This window comes from Calidris pugnax, unplaced genomic scaffold (genome assembly GCF_001431845.1).
Source record: "Calidris pugnax isolate Ruff unplaced genomic scaffold, ASM143184v1 scaffold60, whole genome shotgun sequence".
NCBI lineage: Eukaryota > Metazoa > Chordata > Aves > Charadriiformes > Scolopacidae > Calidris > Calidris pugnax.
In genome coordinates this window covers 2,844,368-2,865,648 of record NW_015090831.1, presented here as the reverse complement: position 1 = coordinate 2,865,648, position 21,281 = coordinate 2,844,368, and the positions used below count along the sequence as shown (strand labels likewise).

The following is a 21,281-nucleotide window of genomic DNA, read 5'->3' as shown; positions in this document are numbered from 1 at the left end:
CTCCAAAGGGTGGTGAGAAGTGTCTCAGAGGGGAAGAACACACAGTGTGGTCTCCTAAAGGTCCACGTAAAGAGGTTTCCTCACTGTCATATACCAGCTCTGCAACAGAAATAGACATGCTTACTCCCAAGTGGCAGGAAACAGCTTTAGCAATTTTTTTTCTCTTCTCTTTCTATGGTTTCTATGGTTCAACTTCGGTAGGGATCCTTGAGTAACTGATTCAATTCAGAAAACAGCCACTGAGCGTAAGCTTTACTACTGCTTTTGCTAAAGTTAGTGTTTCTATCATGGCATGTAAAGTTGAGTGACTAATGGCTAATATTGAGGCACTTGCTTTTTATTTCTCTCTTGAAGAACGCTGTGTTTCCTTGCTTTTCCATATCTCTGGCTGTTTGAGTTTAAATTCCCCTGAAGATATTCAAAAGCCACCTGGACTTGGTCACGGGCAACCAAATCTAGGTTGTCCTGCTTGAGCAGGGGCGTTGGACCAAATGAACTCCCGAGGTCTCTTACAACCTCAACCATTCTGTGACTGCATGGTCTCTCATTATTGTCCTCTACATCTCAGGCAGTTTCCTGAAAGGAACTGATTTATCAGGGCCAGGAGAGGGTGAAGCTGTGAGAGCTATATCCTCCCACCAGCACAATACCCTGTGATCCTGCCTAGAGACAGGCAGTAATGTTCCTCACCTTCCTCTCCCAATTTCACTCTGGTACCATATCTTCCTCTGCTCTGATGCCTTCAAAGAAATGGAGTTTCTTGAAATCAGGGGATGTCATCTTTTAGACATTTTCAGATGTTGATAGAAAAAGTTATGCTTTTCAAATCCATTTGGAAAATGCTGATTTTCAATACTTTCCTGGGTCCATAGTTGGGAAACCCAGTTTATATACTATCGCTTCCTTACACATTTTCTTATACTATTGCATAACAATATAAATAGCAACTTTTTTTGTGACTCTTTCCATATTACTTCACCCATGATTTACGTATAATAGTGCCAAGGTGAACTAGGAGGGAGAAAAATAAAGCAAGTGTTGTATATCACTGCCCTGATATTTTCTACAGGAAATATTAAGCAGCACTTGCTGATGGAAAATGTTTTGGGAATTTGAATAGCTAGAACAGTTTGTTGAGTTGCACTGTTCCTGAGACAGGAGGTTGAACAGCAGCTGCTGGAGAAGGTGCTCATTCTGTACAAGCTCCCCCTGATCCCTCCGAGTGCTTGAGAGCTGACGCACTCAGCTATTTCTTCATTTCAAACTGTTCAAAATAACCAGAGAAACAAAAATCCCATCCGTACCATTGGATTATTGAAGTTGAGAGAAATTTTATTAGATCTGGGTTGGAATCTAGGATGCTTGCAGGGTTGCAGTGTAGTCCTGTGATGCACTTGTAACATGCATGTACAGAACTGTGGAGGTAAGATATGTTAATTGGCTTCCTAGCATGTGGTTTTCCTTTGCAAGATTTAAAATGTGTAGTGTGAGCAGGGCCAAAAACAAAGTGTAGTGGCTGCCAGCTGGACGTGACAGAGGCTTGCAGGGAGATTACACTGTGGAGGAGAATGGCTTTTGAGATAAGGATAATCTTTTACATAAACTAACTCTTCCAAAGCAGTTTGGATGGGTGAGTGATAAGGACAATAATGAAACTCCAGGCTGACACAGCTGATAGTTATCCTGGTGTTCAAAGATGATCAAGATCTTGCCAGCAAGATAACTCAGCTTCTTCTCCTGACTACAAGTGACATACACATTGATACATTTTTGTATGAAGGATCCCTAGATTAATGCTGTTATTTTATGTTCTTCAGGTCAACCCAGTAACCATGGAGAGGTCTACAACTTCTGATACGGCCTCTGAAAAGCCTAATCCTTCCCACCACTGCACTGGGGCTGTTCAAATGAGGATCAAAAATGCCAACAGTCACCATGATAGACTGAGCCAAAGCAAATCTATGATTCTGTCTGAGAACATCAAAGTTGCTGAGCCTGTAAGTAAAATACTACTAATATTTTCTGAGTCTTCCCATTTTTTGAAAACTACGGAATGATCTTAAGGACGCTTAAGATACTGGTTTCATGATTGTCCTTTACAAGGAGGGATTTAATGGTACTAATACATTTTTAGGATTGTGGCTAGGCATTGGAATAGCAATTTTCCTTCACTGAAAGACAGAATTTGGCTTTGGTGGCTGAGATCATTGCATCTTTTCAGCATTTCAACTCTCAAGTGTTACAGTACTTAAAAATGGCTGGTGTAGAGAATAGTACGTAAAGTATCAGCTATATGCCATGACTTCTCAAAAGGCAAATGCTAAAACTAGACAAAAGAAAAGAAAAGGAAATTACAATTCCATAAATAAAGGACAACCTTGTTGATAGCAAAAATAAACCTCACTGTAAGGATGAATGAGTTGTAAAACATCAGACACTGAAGTTATCTTATTATTTTAATAGTTGACAGAGTTGAAAGAGTCAAGTAATTTTTTATCCATTACCATTTTTTTTTTAAATTAAATAGTTAGTGATGAACTCTGTTGCCAGTTGCATCCCTGCCCCTGTACTCCTTCTGAGCTACTAAACAAACTGATTGGTATGAGTCTCCCCTGGTTAATTTTCTTCCATAATGGTGGCAACTTGCAGCTGAGGCCATATGATGTTACAAAATTATTTATGCAATGTTAGCCACTTTTTGGACTCCAGATCCATTTTGTTCTCAGAGAATGCAAATGAGCGAAAAAACTCTGTTAGCTGGGGACAGAGTCCCAGGTCTCAGTCCCTTCTCACAACCATGCCAGCCATTAATTTTTTGTTTTGTTGATGTAATGGATTCCTATGAAATATTCAGCTTTCTAACAAAGTTATTAAATGGAGGAAGCCTACAATAACAGCTGTATTTTCTTCCCTTTTTACTCTACATCCAAACTCAAAATTCAAACTTTTTAAAAAATACATTATTTTAATCATTAATTTCTCTGATATAGCTTAACTCATTACACCTTATATTTCTGGAGAAAAAAAAATCTGGTTAGATCTTAGCAGCGGATAAGATACTAATTTACCTTCTATTTAAACAATATTGTGTGCCTCAGACACACTGTACATGCTTCTTCCCTTTTATCTGACATGAAATGTTCCTCCATTACAAACCTGAATCGATGCTTATAGTAATTTACTGGGAATACTATAATGTATTATCAGGAAGAACTGTACCTTTGAAAAAGTTTAAAAGTTAAGTATATTTAATGATGCCTAACATATTTTATTGGCTGTGTTTAACAAAAGGCACTAGGCTGCAGTTGTTTTTGACAAGCATGAAAACATCACAGCATGAGACTGCAAAAGGAATTATGTAGAGAAATTACAAGTGATCCATCTCTCAATGAATTATCCACCTCAATAGCCTGCAGAACTCAGCTACCAATTAACACCTACTTTATTACATGTTGGGATGTACTTAATAACTTTCATGTGTTTATGCACTATTACCTTGACTGATGCCTCTTGTACAATTAGGCATAATTGGCATATCAATATGCAAAAGTTAAAAGGATTAACCCTCTTAAAACTAATGAGCATTTCTGTATCCAGCTGCTAAATGAGACAAAATTAGCATTTTTCACTTTTGGGCAGGATTTTATCATGCAGTTTCTCATTGTTGATATTACCTTGTTACATAACTTTAGTTTTGGGGATAGTATGCTGGACTGTTACAGAGCAAGGGCTCTAAAAAGTTAAATTAGACATAAATATTCACTGCCGCATTCCTATAACCATAGCAGGTACAATATACGTTCATTGGCTGAGAGCTGAAAAGTTGCTTTGTGTTACATTTGTTTAGTAGCTAATTATATAAAAGCGGAATTTTACTGAGTATATGTCATTTTACTAAGCAAACTTGGCTCCGACATAATAGATTGAAAGCTTGCCATGCTACTAATTTCCTTTCTATTTCAATTCTTTTCATCTCTTTTCACCATGCAGAATTTTCTGACTAGATATTGACAGACTGAGAGTGTTTTGGCGTATTTACTTCAATAAGCCTCTTAAAGTTGTTTGCTAACGCCCAAACTAAAAGCAGAATTCCTCAGGATCCAAACATTTTCAGATACATGCTTTAAACGTGGTGAAATTCAAGTGAAAGGAGCAGTGAAATATCAATTGCGTGCTGACATATCTGAATCTATGCATGTGACTTGTGAAGGATTTAGGGGAAAGTGATGGAGATTAGTAGGCTCTGACGTAGGCACGTCCAAGTGCCTTGAAAAAACAGGGTCCAACTGATACAGACACAAAAACATATGTATGTATATATATATAAATATTTAGTAATCTTGTTTTAAAATTCGTGGTGCTCTTTTCCAGTGCACTTATATACACAGACTTCACTTTTGCATTTAAAGGTATACAGATCCCTGCTAAAATACACTTATTAAAGTACACGTATGTTAAGCAAAGCTTAATTTTTAAATTTTGTGCTAGAAGATAAAAAGGGTTTATCCTGATCCTTCTATTTGGGAATTTTCTGTTTTCAACAGTCTGCCTCTATTTAGTTGATGGATATAAACTATAAGGTATGCACTGATTAGGCATATTTTCTATTTTATGTTGACTGAATATTTTTCTCCTATCATCGGAGAGATTTTTCTTTTCAAAAACTAGAAATAGCTGAATAAGGGGCTCCATATTACTTTTTCACCACCCATATTCGACATGTGCACTATACTTTATGTTCTATTAATAAATGGGTCAAATCCTCTTTACCCAACTTATGCAAAACCTACTGACTTCAGTGGATTAAGGCAATCAGCATTTGGCACATTTTGAACAATCAATAGAAATATGTATTTCGAAAACATATTTGGGTAAAAAAAAATAAAACTCCAGACAATAAAGGGCAAAAACCAGGCACAAAACTAGAAGGATCACTGATGATTTATAGAGAAGAAAATATGTAATTTTATCTAAGGGATTTGTTGTATTCTCAAGCATTTGCTGTGAATCTGGTAAGCACACCTGGGGCTATACTTTTGAAGGTGGACAGATTATTTTCTATAGTGTGACAAAGAAGGATATGCATCGTACATCAGCAGGGCCATATGCACTTGTGCATTTAATAGTAGTAAAGATGCAAATGTGGAATACGTAAGTTAACTGATGTAAAAGCTAAATGTAGATTCTTGGGGGTTTATGTTATTTATTTACGATGGAAATGCTTGAGCTTTGTGCAAAGGTTGAAATTGATATTAATGTAGAGTTTAAAGAGCACAAATCACAAAGCTGGACACAGACTGTGGTAAGCAAGGGCTCTTTCTGTGCTTAATGTTAGTGTCTGAAGTAGCAATGTAAATGAATATTTGCTATTTTCATCTGTTAAACCCCAGGGAAGTGCATTTTGCTTCATTCCAAACAACTTCAAACAATGAAATGTCTTTTTTTATTGGTGTCTATATTAAGAATTAGAGCCTATTTAGACATTCCAAAATGTTAATGTATTAGAGCTTTTTCTGATTAGGTTAAACAAACTGGTAGGTTTATTTATCTCTCTAATACATTATCAGGGAAACGGGAAGCAATCTTCTTTTGTTTCTTACTCCTGTGATCATAGAACACTTGCCAAAGTTATGGCTAGCCAAAAAGACAGAAATAAAATTGCTAAAAATATAAGCCTTCTGTTTAGCAGAGTTTTTGAGCCATATTTTGAAATTGCAGGGCTTGTACATGTTTACTTCAAATCAAGCTTATAGTCAAGTTTGAGGCTTTGTTTGTATAGATTGTCCTGAAGTAGATCCTGATATTTAATTAAAATGACACTAAATCACATTGAATTGATAAGACTTGGCATCTCAAACAAAGGTAATTGCCCGTATTGGTTTTGTACAAAAATAGAGCTGCTTGGAAAATGTGCAGCCAACACAGACTGTCAACTCCATTTATAGATCAATATGTGAAAACCATTGATCAGGCAGGCATGTGTAACAGTAACACTTTGCATTTATTTGTTGTTTTTATACCATGTTAAGGCTTACAGGATTATCGGCTTCCAAAATATTTTGACTTCCTCATAAATACGTTATCTGTTTAATGTTAATTACAAGACAGACTCCAGCCCTCTTTTTGAGTATTTTCAGTTTCATTGCTATGGGTAGTTTTAGCAGAAAATGGATTATTTCAATCTCTGAGAGATCATCAGAGCTTCTTTTATAGTATAGTTTATTTAGGGAAAGTTTTTGAGGATTTTTTTTTCTCTGTTTACTTTTTTCCTGGAGGAAAAAACAAATCTTGAGAAAATATTTCTAAAAGCAGAAAACATTCTCCTGTCCTGTTGTGTCCATTTGAGGTGGAAGGGAAAAAAAAAAAATAATCTCTTTATTGTGTTCTAATAGTGACTGCCCAGGCTTTGTTCTCTGCAAATTTTGTCATACACTGGTCCATTAGAGATGTACCTACTTTTATCACTGTAAGAAACTAGCTGTGTTCCCTTCAAGGTGTTACACAATTCATGTAATAGCACTGGGCCAGCTGTAGAAAATGTATGAGCTTCCCATGACAAGTGTGGCAAATTGTTAATAAATGCAAGCTTACACCTTGCTCTCCCCAAATATTTCAGGGTGGGTGTGAAGGATTTGAGAGAAAGCAGTGAGTCCATAACACAGGTCCAGTTTTACTTCTTGAACATGAATATTGTCTGAAAAAAAAAAAAAAAAAAAGAAATCAGAAGTGGAAAAAAAAAAATCTGTTGAGCAACATTAGTTGTTCTCCTTTCTAGTGCAGGAAAATGAGAAATGAAGTGTGTCATATGTCCCCTTGCTGTATTCAAACTGGTTTTGTGCTTTCAAATCCTAGATGTGGTCTCTGGTATGTACTCTGCTTGCAGGCTGCCTTGTTCAGCCCTTGGTTCCAATTTTTCATCCATTTCAGTTCGTGTCTCCTTTGCTCCCCACCTGAGGAGCTCTGGGGCAAAGGCCTCAGCCTCCACTGGCCACCGCTGCCGGGTGCTCCCCTACCTGCTCATGGATGCCCTACATACCATAAAATCATTTGACTTAAAGGCTGAAAGTAGAATATTAATGCATTAAAATATTTTAGGGTTCAGTTTACCTTCAGTTTTTACCAAGGGAGCAATTCAAGTTTCCTCCCAACCTTTTTCAAGATCAGCATTTAGTGTGCAGGCATTTTTCCAGGCTCAGAATGAGCCTTTTGTTTTTCTGAATTTTTTTTCCTTTTTTTTTTCTTATAGATGCCCTGTGAGAAGGTATTCTTTATTGTATATTTGCATTCCGGCACTTCAACTGAAATAATCTTGGCTAAAAAAGGAAGAAGTTAATTTTATTGTTAAACTCCCCATTTATTTCTCTTCCAAACACTTTCACTGTACCATTTCAGCTGCGTAGCTTGATAGGCAGCATCATAATGAGATCATAGAAAAAAGAAATAACCAGCACCTATTTCTTCTTAAAAGCGAGGATAAATTCATTTCAGCTCTATTAAGGGAGGGGTGAATGTAACTGGTTTGGCTTCCTTGTTAAACCAAACTGAAGTTCAGACGAGATATTATATGAGTCGGAATTGCTGATTTTGACTTTTACTCAGTGTGACAGAAGGGTAGAAAAAAGGTTCAAAAACCTCCAGGTTTTTTTTTTTTTGGTGGTGTTTCTTTTTTTTTTTTGCGATCTTACATTATCTCACGCTGTGAAAATCTTTACTCTATTTACCAAGCACAAATTAGTCTTGCCAAAGGTTCTGAAAGTTTGCTACTTCAGCTTAGATCAGAAAACTTCAAAGAGAGATGCAACTCTACAAATTAGTGTATGTGCTCTGCCATGGCTATTTTAACTTGAGCTTAACTACATTCGTTTATAATTTAGTACTGATTGAACGCTGCCATAAATGTACACGGGATACATTTTTTAAAGTTAGTCCTCTGATTACTAATTTGAATAAAAAACTCTAACCTTGTTAGCATCTGGACTTATTTCCATAATAACAACCCCTTCAGAACCTACAAAGTAATGAATAATTGACAACAAATGAAATGTTTTGATAGTTGTCGGCACAAAGCATGTTTAATGTTTTGTGTTGCTTCCTAGCTAATTATGTAGATGACACATTTGTCAGACCTTGACTGCCATTAGAAACGTGTTTCCAGAGGGGAGAAAAACAGGCTATTCATAGAGTAATTAACTAGAATGCTCAATGACCTGTGAGAGATTCAAATGGCTGCCAGTTCAGACATTGTTTTGTTACAGAAGCAGAGGGGTAATTAAAATTCCAAATTACAGTGCTATGATGAAGCATTTGTTTGTTGACAGTATACTCTTACTCTAGTTTGTTAATTCTTTTTTAAATTGCTTCTAATCCATTTTATAGCTTTAGGAGTTCCGTCTTTGAATTTACTGACAACTAATATTATGGTAAATTGTTCTTCGGCGGAGTACCGCGGGCTTGGCACTTCCAGGGGAGCACAAGGTGGGTGGGATAGAAATGGCTGTTCTTTCCTTAAACTGACATACCATGTGCTGTCATCGAGACGCGGCTAACGCGGCACATCTTGTGAAATGATATGTTCATAATTCCGCGTTAGGGAAGATGTCTAGTTAGGGGAGGAAATGGTTCAGATAAAGTAATAATAATCAAACAAATTGAGGAAGGTGTCCTGAAACGTTAGAGGAAAAACCCTGATCTGGTTGGGGTGAAGACGACCGTGGGTTGAAGATGACCGTGGGTTAGATAGGCACTTTGGGAAGCCGAGGTCTGCTCGGTAACGGAGAATTGGAGGGCGATCCTCTGCATGAAGAAATCGAGCACAAAATACGAAGAACGGGGTATTTCATAAGCCTCGACTGTATCTTTGCCAACGCCCTTTGCAGGCAGTAATGGACATGACAGGCTAAGACGTCCTTTCCTGTACAAATGGGGACTCTTTGCAAGTCCAAAGTGTTAAAGTTCTCTAAACAATGAATTAAATGCAAGCCCGGGCGAAATATTTATTTACTTTGCCAAAAGTGAGAATATGGTTCTGTTAAAGAGATCTGACAGAAGTAACATGGTGTTTGATGCAGGAGAGCTGACAGCGGCATGGAGTGAGCGCTGATTATCCTGAAGACACTGTCAGCTAGGATTGATTTCCACTTTCTCCGTTTATGTAACGGTTCCTGTAATACAGCTGACCCCAAATCACGTTACCTTGTCATTTCTCTGCATGGATCAAGAAGAGATGAGCTGAAAATAGCTAGGCACTGACCTTGAACTTGCCAGAGAAGTGAGAAGTGACAGTGGGGGATTTGCAGCGTGCGGTCCCCGCACAAAGGCGCGGGCGCTGCTCTGCAGTTGCAGCAGCACAAGGGGGCAGAGCAGCATTAGAGATTACAGGTGAAGCAGCTGATGCTACAGAAGCTCAAGTCTATGCCAAATGGCTTGGAAAAATTGGGGAGACGCTAACTAGAAGAGCTGCTGACTCCACAACGATGTTCCCACTGTCCATCACTTGAAAGTATAAATATTTGCAGCAATGGTTAATATTGAAATACCTTCCTAACTGAATGCATGGCTAGGAAGTTTTGCATCCTCTTCGTGAATTGGTCCCTGTCGTTTTTCTATCGTCTAGTGAAAGAATAAAACCTTTGCACTATCATTAATAGACATGCCCACAGTTTTGGGGGATCAATGGATTCCTCAAAGCCTGCAAATCCCTTTGAGTTTCATAGAAAACACAATGTGAATATTTTAAAAATATTTTTAACCTGATAGGACAAACTGGAAAAGGGTAAAAAAAATAAAGAGGTTTTGCCACTGTCCATCACTTGAAAGTATAAATATTTGCAGCAATGGTTAATATTGAAATACCTTCCTAACTGAATGCATGGCTAGGAAGTTTTGCATCCTCTTCGTGAATTGGTCCCTGTCGTTTTTCTATCGTCTAGTGAAAGAATAAAACATTTGCACTATCATTAATAGACATGTCCACAGTTTTGGGGGATCAATGGATTCCTCAAAGCCTGCAAATCCCTTTGAGTTTCACAGAAAACACAATGTGAATATTTAAAAAATATTTTTAAGCTGATAGGACAAACTGAAAAAGGGTAAAAAAAATAGAGGTTTTGCTTTTTTTTTACTTTAGCTGTGGCATTTCTCTCTATTGCAATGTGTATCTAGAGGGGAAAAACAAGAAAACTTGGTTGTGAAAATATTATTTGATTTACCATCTAAAACTCGTGTTCCTCTTCTTTTGTTTTATATTTTCCTTTCATCTGTGCTTGCCTCTTAACAGCCCTATTTGCCTCAGTAAACTGTTGAGACACAAGATGCCAGTGCTGGCTCTTCTCAAGGATCTGGTGCTTTAGGGTGTGAGAGCTATGAACCCCCCACTTTCATTTGGGGACACCAGGGCATTGTGTGTCTGACAGAAAGGCAATGATGGGCAGTCCAGCCCAGATCTTGTTCTTCTGCCTAGCCAGTTGGTGGTTCCCTTAAAACATGATCCTTTTCCTCAAGGGAATATCAGATGCTCTGGTGCAAGGTAGTTGGAGCACTCTTCCCTTCAATCTAATGCTTCCTACTGTTTACTCATCTTGTTAGATATCTTTGGAGAGGGAAAATATCATTATAATTTTTTCCACCAGTTGATCTCCTTTTTTCTTCAAGGCACCTAGGGAAATAAACTATGGTTTTCCAAACTCATAGAAAAGCAGGTAAAAAAACACTCAAAAAATATATTCCAGGATAGTGTTAGTAGTTCTTCAGTAAACATAGGGAAATGCAAGAAGTAAAGGTGTGTTTCTTCTTTTGAAATTATTGTTTTTACTACAATAATATATGCAATACCAGTGGTAACTTATGGCAATAATTTGGCCACATCACATAAGATGATCACATCTTGAAGACATCTTGTTTAAGAGCAGAGTATAGCTGCAGGTTGAGGTTACCTTTTCTTAGCAGTAACTGGTGACTAGGACTGTGTAACCAAGAAGAGTTTAGAATGAAAAAGGACAAAAAGACATCTCCCTTTTATTCTTTCTACCAAAAATATGCAAAACTGATGGATTTCATATTTAATGATGTGAATTGTAACAACTCCAAATGTTTTTCCCCTTTGTCTTGGCTTGTTCAAGGCCAAAGGACAATCATGGGGTAAAATCAAGTGCTTGTAGCTCAAAACTTTTTTGTTCCAAAACTGCAAAATAAAGCCTTTGAGATGTCCTGGTAAGGAAACTGGGGAGACTAAAAAAACTTAGACATGAGGTTTTAACTAAACAGAACCCCTTGAATAGTATTATTTTCTGTAATTTAACGTCAAATTCACATTGAAATGATCCCAGTTCTTTTGTATAATTTTCATTATTTCACAGTCTATTCCATGCATCCTTGTGGTTTTTTGCTAGTAGGAAAAACTTATTTCCTGCATCTGTTCTGAATGTGCTTCTCAGGCGTTTAATTTTTCTGCTGCTTTATTCTGTAAACAGTGGCATTTAAGTATAGAGACCTGTTAATGACACCTAAATTACTATCCTGATGCTAAATGTCTCAATGCACTATAAAGTAACACCTCTTTGCTTCAGGAGTGAGATAGTAACATGCCGTGATACCAGAGATATAATGTTTTATAAATGTAATATTTCAGTTGGCTTCCGGGATAGCCTTCTCTTGTATTTATTTATTGCGGAGAAGGAGCTGGACTGGAATTTGCCATGTTTCCCTGGTCCCAGCTTGGACATTGGCCTGCCAAGACATTTTTAGTCCTTTCTTCTGTTTCTCTACCTGTAAAATGGGACTGAGGATGATGCACATCTCCTTTAAACACATTACAGAGTCTGGCTCAGAGCTGGGTCGACGGGTATGTTTCAATCATGCTCATTACGTAGATAATTCTATTCTCATCATATTAACTCTATTAATTGAAATGGAATTATTCCACAATTATGCTAGTGTAACTGAGAGGGAAACTTGGCCCCAGGTCCTGTAAATTTTCCTTATCTATATTCTTGGTGCTTAACTATTTCACTATTTTTCATCAAAAAAAGTCTTGTTTTGGCTTCACCATTAATCAGTTCTGTTCCCTTGATTCTATACCCACGTGTTTTTTAGCAGCATTGGGTTTCTCTGAGGGCTTTCATGCTTTATAGTATATATTTCAAAAAAGTATGCTTAAAAGTATTGTTTAAGAGACTCTCTTTGGCAGTACGTGTCAGTGCACACCGTGACAAGGAACATAAGCTGTGGAATTATATTCCTCTTATGCTATCTTTATGAAGTACTGTATTACGGCTAAATTGTGGCATCTAACACGTTTCCTTTCAAAATGCCATAAGATTTGAAATATGTAGGTACTGAAACTGAGATGATATCAAACTTCCCGTAGCTAGTCTTGGGCACCTGACCTGCATAGTTTCCCACAGGGGAAAAGTAAGCTCCATTTCTTTAAATTTCCAATGAGAAGGGACATGTGTCTCCTTGCATTGAGTTACATTATATCACATCATGTGACACAAAGTGACCCGATGTAACATGACAGGAGAGGTAAAGAACCAGGGTTGGGGTTTTTTTTTGTTGTTGTTGTTGTTTTTGTTTATTACTGCAGTGAAATAATTGTGCTACCGATGCAATGAATTGGGGATCAAATTATTTTGTGCATGCCCTGAATACATGTGCTATTGCACAATATATGGACATGCTCACTAAATGTTGTTTAATGCAGTGAGAAGAGGTTTTAGAACAGACAGTAGAGTGTCCTTGTTAGGCAACGTGCCTATTCTTAGACAAATAGTTGACAGCAGCATTCTCCTGCCCTAAATCAGATCAAATTCCCTTTGAAGTCAGCTTTTCTTTTTTTTTTTTTTTTTTGTTTTTTTTTTTTTTTTTTTTTTTTTTGCAGGAGCAATAAGTGCAGGATCCAATCCAGTCATGTTAACATGGTAATATTTTGTTTTCAGTTTGATTTCTTGTTTGGTAAGGTTCATAGCCTTAATGGAAGTAGGTCTTGGCCATCTGTGATTTTCTGCTTCTGGGTGTGCATGTGTACACACACTGCGACTTCATGGCCATGGCAAGAGTGGAACTGAAACCTTCCCCTTCAAAGGGCTTAAGACCCTCCACCTTGAGAGAGAGAAGCAGCTTTGTTTTTCAGTGTACAGCCTGTGGAAAAAAAATAGATAATATTTTTCTTTGTATTTCAGAGACCAGTACTATGAATGTATGTTTGTTTCTTTAGGGATAGTACTGAATATGTCTAAACTTTAGAATTTTTTTTAGATCAAGTTTTACTCTTCTTCTCATGATTATTGTGTATCTGAGCTGCCACATATTCTGACATTTACAGTAAAAAGTTGCATTTAAGAGTGCAGCCAAAACTCAAATAAAGCAAAAAAAAAAAAAAAAAAAAAGTGCTATCCTTTCTAATCTCTGAATCTTCCCCCAGTTTTGGAATCAAATTTGAAAGACTGAAATACCCTTTCCCATTTTCCCTTACTTCCCTCCATCCACCCAGAGCTCTGCAAGAAAGATTGTTTTCCTGGATATTTCATCCATGGCCAGAACTGGAAGCACTGCAGCTGTGATGAGCGAATCTGTTCTCATGACATCTCTAGCCCCAAGGCAGGTAGAAAACCCAGACGAGCTTCCAAACTTTTGTGTGTTTATTTGGACCAAACCTTGGTTTTGGACCAACTGAGCTTCACATCAGCGTTTCTGTCATCTTTAAGAGCTCATTCTTCTTGATTGTGGTCCTGAAGTCAGACTCTTACTTTATAACTTCATTACACAAAAACCCCCCAGTGTTTAAAAATTAAAGTGCCAGGTGCCAACTCTTTTCAGTAGTTGGCTACTTCAACTTTGAGCTTTCCATTTTTTATCAGCAAATGATAAACTGAAAATTCAGTGTTCCCAGTTTAGATCTTTCTCAAAATTAAAGTGTAAATCTAAAGTGGCCACCTGTAAGCACTAAAACCTGAAGACATTTGGACACAAGTTAAACAAATTGTTTAAAAAACTGCCAATTGGTTGCATCAGATTTTAAGAATAACTTTGCAGGGAAGATCCAAAATTTGTAAGCACTAAAACCTGAAGACATTTGGACACAAGTTAAACAAATTGTTTAAAAAACTGCCAATTGGTTGCATCAGATTTTAAGAATAACTTTGCAGGGAAGATCCAAAATTTGTGTTTTAACATTTTCAGGCCTGATTTTATATTTTTTTTGGGGGGGTGGGTGTGATTATTTTTTTTTTAAGATCAAGAAATTGAAGATCTGGGAAAAGAAATAACATGGCTGTAGATAAACTATTGCAGAAGAATAAGGATGATACCACCATGAAAATCTCCAATATGTGGGAAAGGCTGGGGCAATGGGCTGGTGACTGTGAAAAGCACGGAACAATTAGGGAGTCAAGGGAATTGGAGGCAGGTGGGCTGGAAGAAATGAGGTAGGAAAGGGGAATTTGCTGCAGCTGTGTGGAGCTGTGGGCCCTGCTGAAAGAAGGGTCATGCTCCTGGTCTGCAGAGCTGGTGCTTTGCTGGCAGCCTAGGAAAAAGCTCCTCATCTATTGTGTGGTTTAGCTGAAAGCCATGCAGTGCTACACCCAGGTATGTGTGGACTTCTACATGTGGTGTTTTGTAGAAAATATTTAATTGTGTTGAATTTGGCTGAAGCTCCTAATCCTCCAGTCTTATGGGTTGTATGGTTTTTATGATGATCTAAACAAGAGAGACATCCTAGCATACTCTGAGCACGTTATGTGCCCATGCACCACCAGCCCCTTAAAAATGGCATTGTTTACCAAGACTCTCTTTTGGGTTTATTTTTTCCTTCGTGTAAATTCTTTCATGGTTTTATAGCAGATGAGCCTGACTACATGAAAGTTTACCTTCAAAATACTTTCCATTTATCATGCAGTTTCCTTACCTAGAAAATCCCAACGCAGCCACTGCTAATGTTTGATAAGATTTGTACCTGGTAGATTCTAAATTACATTAATGCATAAAGCCGGCAATGCCAGGCTCCCTATTGTTACAGTTATTAAAGCTGTAACTGAAATGATATCTTTCATATTGATCTTCAGCTAGCAGCTCTTATCCAGAAGCTTTGTTTCACATTAAAGACACTAATGATTGTCTCCACAAAATGAGCAGCTTAATAGTTAGAAAAAGTTAAATGGAAAAAAGGAAAAAACTTTGATAGCCACCTTTGATAGCTCTTCATTCCAACATCTCTCATAGCCACAAAGTGCAAGCCAAGCATTAATAGACCTTTTAATAAAATGACTTAAAAGAAATCAATGGATTTCTCACAAAGCCTAATTTCCAGCAAGATATATTATTTAAATGTTTGTATTCCTTCTGAACAGCTCATGTCCTCTCATAGCTGCCAGAGTTTTTCCTGGAATTTCTTAGAGTATCTTACTAGGTTTTTTGCTTTTTTATGTTCAGGGCTCTGGTTTTGATTTATTACCTTATTGATTTATTATTTTTTTTTTTAAACTAAATAAATATAAGTCCTGTACTCTTCCAAGACTGGCAAAATTTCCTGTAGACACAGAGACAACAGCAAAGTGTCTATCTGGGGAGCAGTCTAGTTAGATGTATATATATTAACTAAGAGCCTTTCTGAGTAGTCACAGGTACTTTGATTCCTTCATGGACTATAAGAAATCTCTCCTTACCTTCAGGCAAAAATGGTATATTCTATCATTACAGCTCTCCAGCTGCAATTGTGATAAATGTATCTGCAAGACCTGAGGCTTTGACTAAGGCAGGAGTTTGCAGGTGAAGAGAATATTATTGTACTTGTTTTTTTCCTGGGAGTTTTGGATAGGTTTCCTGTTAGTTTTTAGTTTGTTTGCTTCTTTTGGCTTTGGGTGAAGAGCAGCTGCTAGATTTCTTTTTATATTTAAATAGATTATTTTTTTCCTCATTTTTGGCTATGGCAGACAAAATGCAATGTAGGTGTTTTCCACTTTTTCATGTAGTATAAGCAGAGAAATACACATGAAATTTTTATTATCTTGGAGTATATTTATTGTACTTGACATGTGATGTGTATCTATTTAAAGGCTGATATCAAAGAGAAGGATATTTTTTTGATGACCAGCAGCAAACCCACAAATTGTTCTATACAAATACTTTCGGAAAGCCTGGTCACGTTTATTATTTTACATAAAGAGAGGTCTAGTAGTCTGGGAAGGTAGAATATGAGGTATCACATTAATTTGTATTACTACAAACTGTATTTCAATAGACATGATACTCTACACGTTCATTGTGGGATGGTTTTTCCATGGTAAACTCTAGTCAATCTGCAGTAATGATTAAGTCAAATACTTCATAAGATAAATGTTGGTGTAAGAAATCAAAGGGGTGAAAGAAGAGGAAAAGGAAATAGAATCATGTTTAAGAAAAAAAACCAAACACCACAAAACAATCACAAAAAAGGGTGGGCTATGCATGGGTTCATAGCCACAAAACAGCATTTCCTGCATCTCTCAATATTTAGCCCTGTTTCTGCTTTGTTTTTTCCAGGCTCCAGTGGAATAGCCTGGATTAAGCTAATGCAGGGACATGTTTTGGCCGCTTATTATTTATTACAATTTTAGTTCCAGGTTTCAAAAACAATTAGGGAAACTGCTTAATAGGAAAATGACTCTAATTACTTGTTAATTGAGGTTATCTGCTCCACATTATTCAAAACGTAAATTGTGTTGACACTTGTACCCAGATATGATTACTTAATAAACAGACTGAAGATGCATCATGAATGCACGCACCCCCCAAAAAGAGGCATTTTATTTTTCTGCTATGGTTTGCTCATCTGAAAAATGTTAAAAAATATATATATAATTTGCATTAAGCTCAGTTATAGCATGATAGTTCAAAACCATAAATTATATGCTTCAAATAGTGAAAAGATGAAGTACTGAAATTTGAAATATGTTAAGGTAACGTTCACACATAGTAAGAAACAGGGTCACATAAAGTATGGTGTTACCTCCTGAATAAATAATTTAGCTGATAAATCAAGTAGCTGGATCCAAATAAAATACCAATGGAAATATTTTTATATTAGTATTTACTCTTGTGTTTGATTTTGGGGATCTACAGGAAAAGGAGTGTTATTTTCTTGAAAAATAAACTCATGTAGGGGTGAGACAGACAGGGTTCTGGACCCGATTATATTTTCTAGAGCAAGATAATTCTATGGTGTGAGAGTAAAAACAAAGTATCACCTTTTCCTTATAAAATAGTGTGGTCTAGGACCTCTATTTACAGAAATAAACAATCCCAATTTTAAAAAAGCTTAGGCAGTGATTTAGATTTCATAGTAAGTGATTGACTAAATGACATATAAGACCATCACTACGTGCGATGGAAATCTGTGTATTTGCTGACCACATCAGTGGGGTTACAATCAACTACTTTTAAAGTGTTTTTTTCTGGGTTTGGGATTTTTTAATTTTATTTTTTTTTCAAATATAGGTTGCAAACCTCATATTTTCCTTAGGAAAACATAAATGTTTATAACAGGAAAAAAAAAAAAAAAACCACAAAACAGTAAGAAAAGATGAGAGGTAACATTTTTTTTTCTAAAGACATATTTAGTGAAACTGTTGACAAGAGCAAGATTTCATGTGTGTTTCACCTTGAAATTTCCGTGTCTGAAATCAGAGAAAGGTCTCAGTTCAGGTAGAGAAGGCATGATTTCAGCCTCAGACTCCATTTCTGTGTCATACACTTGGGTCTATCAATTGCTAAGGTATTTTTGGAAACGTGAACCTCTACAAGCTGTGGTGGCTGGGCAAGGGAAAGGGGAAGGCAGGAGAAGAGGGAGGAGAGGAAAAAGTTAATATTTGAGATAAAAGGTGGCTGATTGCACGTTTCGCAGGATTATTTATTCCTTAATATGCAAGCAAAACTCTTCAAGCCTGAATTTTTTTGATTTGTGTTTTTCTTGGCTAAATACCTTTTTAAGGCATTTTCTACACAAACACTGTTACTCTCTTCTCCTTCGGATTTTGCCAAGAAATGAGGGAAAGTTGCAAAGCCCAGAAGGATGGAAGTTTCAGAGCTGTGTTTGTGCCCATTAATTTTCTCTTCTATGATATTTTCCCATTTTCACTCTGTTTGACATTGAGCCTCAGCTTTGTTCCTGACTTGTAGCCTATGGCAGTGGAACGGGGAGATGAGACATCACGGAGATGTAGAGCACACATAAAAAGAGAAGATGTGTAAAAACTGAAATGACATGGCAGCTGAAGCAGCTTGTTGCTCAGCTTGGTTGCATGTTTGAGTGGAGAAAGCGAGGTAAATTGTGATATGTAAGAGAATAACACTCGACAGGGTGTATGGTTGTAAGGTATATGGATGCTCAATCATGTGGTGAGGCAGAAGGCTAAAGGACAAGCGCCTTCAGTATCCGCACAGTCTGTAGATATCCGTATGACCTACAAAACAGAGGGTGTTAGGCTCAGAAAAATATCACTTACAAAGCATATGCAAGCAATTTTAAGAAAAGTCCATCTATGCCGTTTGACTACCTCTTAATCTTTCAGTATTAATTATTAAAAGAATAAAGTTATGGGGGAAAAAATGCACCATCGCACGTTTCTGTGTGCATTTGCGCCATAAATAGATGAATTCTCACAGTAGTACATATGCAAATAACCATTGCCACTTCCCACTGGTTATACTTAAGCACCTATTAGAGTTACGTGTGTCTTTATGCTAATTTTTCTGAACATTTACAACAACCACTGTATCTATGCCTGAATGGGTTTGTGTAATAGATCTGATGATCTTCAAATCTGGAGTAGGATTTTTTTAGGTCACTCTGCGTTTACAGCATTTTAGATATTTGAGGTAGGAAGATGATGGCTGTTTATATACTGATTTTGGAATATTTTAAGATATTTATTCAGAGAATTGTTTGCATTTTGATACTTTAGAGCTATGTAGAAAATAGTTTACAAATTAGTTTCTATGGCAATGTGTAATAAATTACTGAGTTTATATTATAAAGTATTATTTACAGGGATTTATCTTCCATTGTGTTCCATATTAACACACACACATGCTTAAACCTGCAAAAACATTTAAGCAGATATTTTAAAAATCATCATGATGCAGTATACTTTCTTGCCTCTGCCTTTCTGAATGTGTGTGCACCTGTATAAATGAGAGAAATCCCATTTTTGATTTGGAGACTTTCCTTACGGATGAAGAGATGATAGTAAAAAATGTAGTGCACTGCAAAATTTATTTCATTATTTTAGCATGTGGAAACTGTAGATTCCAGAGAGTTTTGATTTTTCTGTAGGATAGTGTGCTGCACATTCGCCATTTTTAAAATCTGTAATCACTGAATTTATGGAGTGACAAACAGATATATTGACTAATTGACTGGTTTTTGTAATGACACTCGTTACAGAGCTAGATAGGCCATTTAACACAGGGAAAAGCAGCCGTATGCTTAAGTGTATAAAGTCTTCCCTGTAACAAACTTCCCCCCCCAGATATCTTATTGCTGAGAAGAATCCTGGAAGCACTGCAGTGTTGGACAAAACTGATAGTTTTACTGTATCCTGGAGTTTTCCAAATTCTTTAAGTTCTGAACTCGGTGGGCAGGAATAATTTCAAGAAACTTATTTTGTCTGTAATTTTGAAAGCTTAATGCTGTGCTGTTACAGACACACACTTAAGACAATGCAGCTATTAATAGCGATGCTGGAAAAACAGCATCAGTCAATAAATATTTGTGGGGGTTTGAGTTTGTGTGTGTTTGTTGTTGGTGCTTGCCTCTGCCTTTCTGAATGTGTGTGCACCTGTATAAATGAGAGAAATCCCATTTTTGATTTGGAGACTTTCCTTATGGATGAAGAGATGATAGTAAAAAATGTAGTGCACTGCAAAATTTATTTCATTATTTTAGCATGTGGAAATTGTAGATTCCAGAGAGTTTTGATCTTTCTGTAGGACAGTGTGCTGCGCATTCACCATTTTAAAAATCTGTAATCACTGAATTTATGTAGTGACGAACAGATATATTGACTAATTGACTGGGTTTTGTAATGACACTCGTTACAGAGCTAGATAGGCCATTTAACACAGGGAAAAGCAGCCGTATGCTTAAGTGTATAAAGTCTTCCCTGTAACAAACTTCCCCCCCCAGATATCTTATTGCTGAGAAGAATCCTGGAAGCACTGCAGTGTTGGACAAAACTGATAGTTTTACTGTATCCTGGAGTTTTCCAAATTCTTTAAGTTCTGAACTCGGTGGGCAGGAATAATTTCAAGAAACTTATTTTGTCTGTAATTTTGAAAGCTTAATGCTGTGCTGTTACAGACACACACTTAAGACAATGCAGCTATTAATAGCGATGCTGGAAAAACAGCATCAGTCAATAAATATTTGTGGGGGTTTGAGTTTGTGTGTGTTTGTTGTTGGTGGTTTTTTGGTTTTGTGGTTTTGGTTTGGTTTTTTGAAACATGCATGATTTTAAACTGGTGATGAATTTTCCATGCTATTAATGACTAAAGACATGTTGAATCACATCTATCAGTGATGTTAATTTTAGAAAAATTAACAGAACTTAGCAGACTTTCAGGAAACTTAAATAAATGTTATGCTGGAGCCTTTAAGTTTTCTGGGGCAGTCCGTACCTGTTGATTTCAGTCTTAAACAAATATTGGGTTTTCATGGAAATCACAAAATGCTGAAAAAGGGCAATCATTATGTCAATACTGAAAAAATGACATGGAAAAAAAATATAGGCAGATTAATTTAACAGAGTGTTGGGTCAACTAGTGGAAAAGCTGTTGCAAAGTTCAGTTAAAAAAACCCCATGAAGTTAGGAATATCCTTGATATCAATCATCATAACCCCCCCCAGATATCTTATTGCTGAGAAGAATCCTGGAAGCACTGCAGTGCTGGACAAAACTGATAGTTTTACTGTATCCTGGAGTTTTCCAAATTCTTTAAGTTCTGAACTCGGTGGGCAGGAATAATTTCAAGAAACTTATTTTGTCTGTAATTTTGAAAGCTTAATGCTGTGCTGTTACAGACACACACTTAAGACAATGCAGCTATTAATAGCGATGCTGGAAAAACAGCATCAGTCAATAAATATTTGTGGGGTTTTGAGTTTGTGTGTGTGTGTGTTGTTGTTGGTTTTTTGGTTTTGTGGTTTTGGTTTGGTTTTTTGAAACATGCATGATTTTAAACTGGTGATGAATTTTCCATGCTATTAATGACTAAAGACATGTTGAATCACATCTATCAGTGATGTTAAT

General features: G+C 36.8%; 1 protein-coding gene across 1 annotated transcript in view; it reads left to right on the top strand.

Moving 5' to 3' along the window:
- The first annotated feature begins 1,359 nt into the window (after nucleotides 1-1,359).
- ARHGAP15 (Rho GTPase activating protein 15) overlaps nucleotides 1,360-21,281 on the top strand; it is a 379,872-nt gene continuing 359,950 nt past the window's right edge. The window contains exons 1-2 of the mRNA XM_014941116.1: nucleotides 1,360-1,423; nucleotides 1,818-1,997. Of these exons, the coding sequence (XP_014796602.1) occupies nucleotides 1,406-1,423; nucleotides 1,818-1,997 (198 nt within the window). The 5' untranslated portion in view covers nucleotides 1,360-1,405. The remainder of the gene's footprint in view (nucleotides 1,424-1,817; nucleotides 1,998-21,281) is intronic.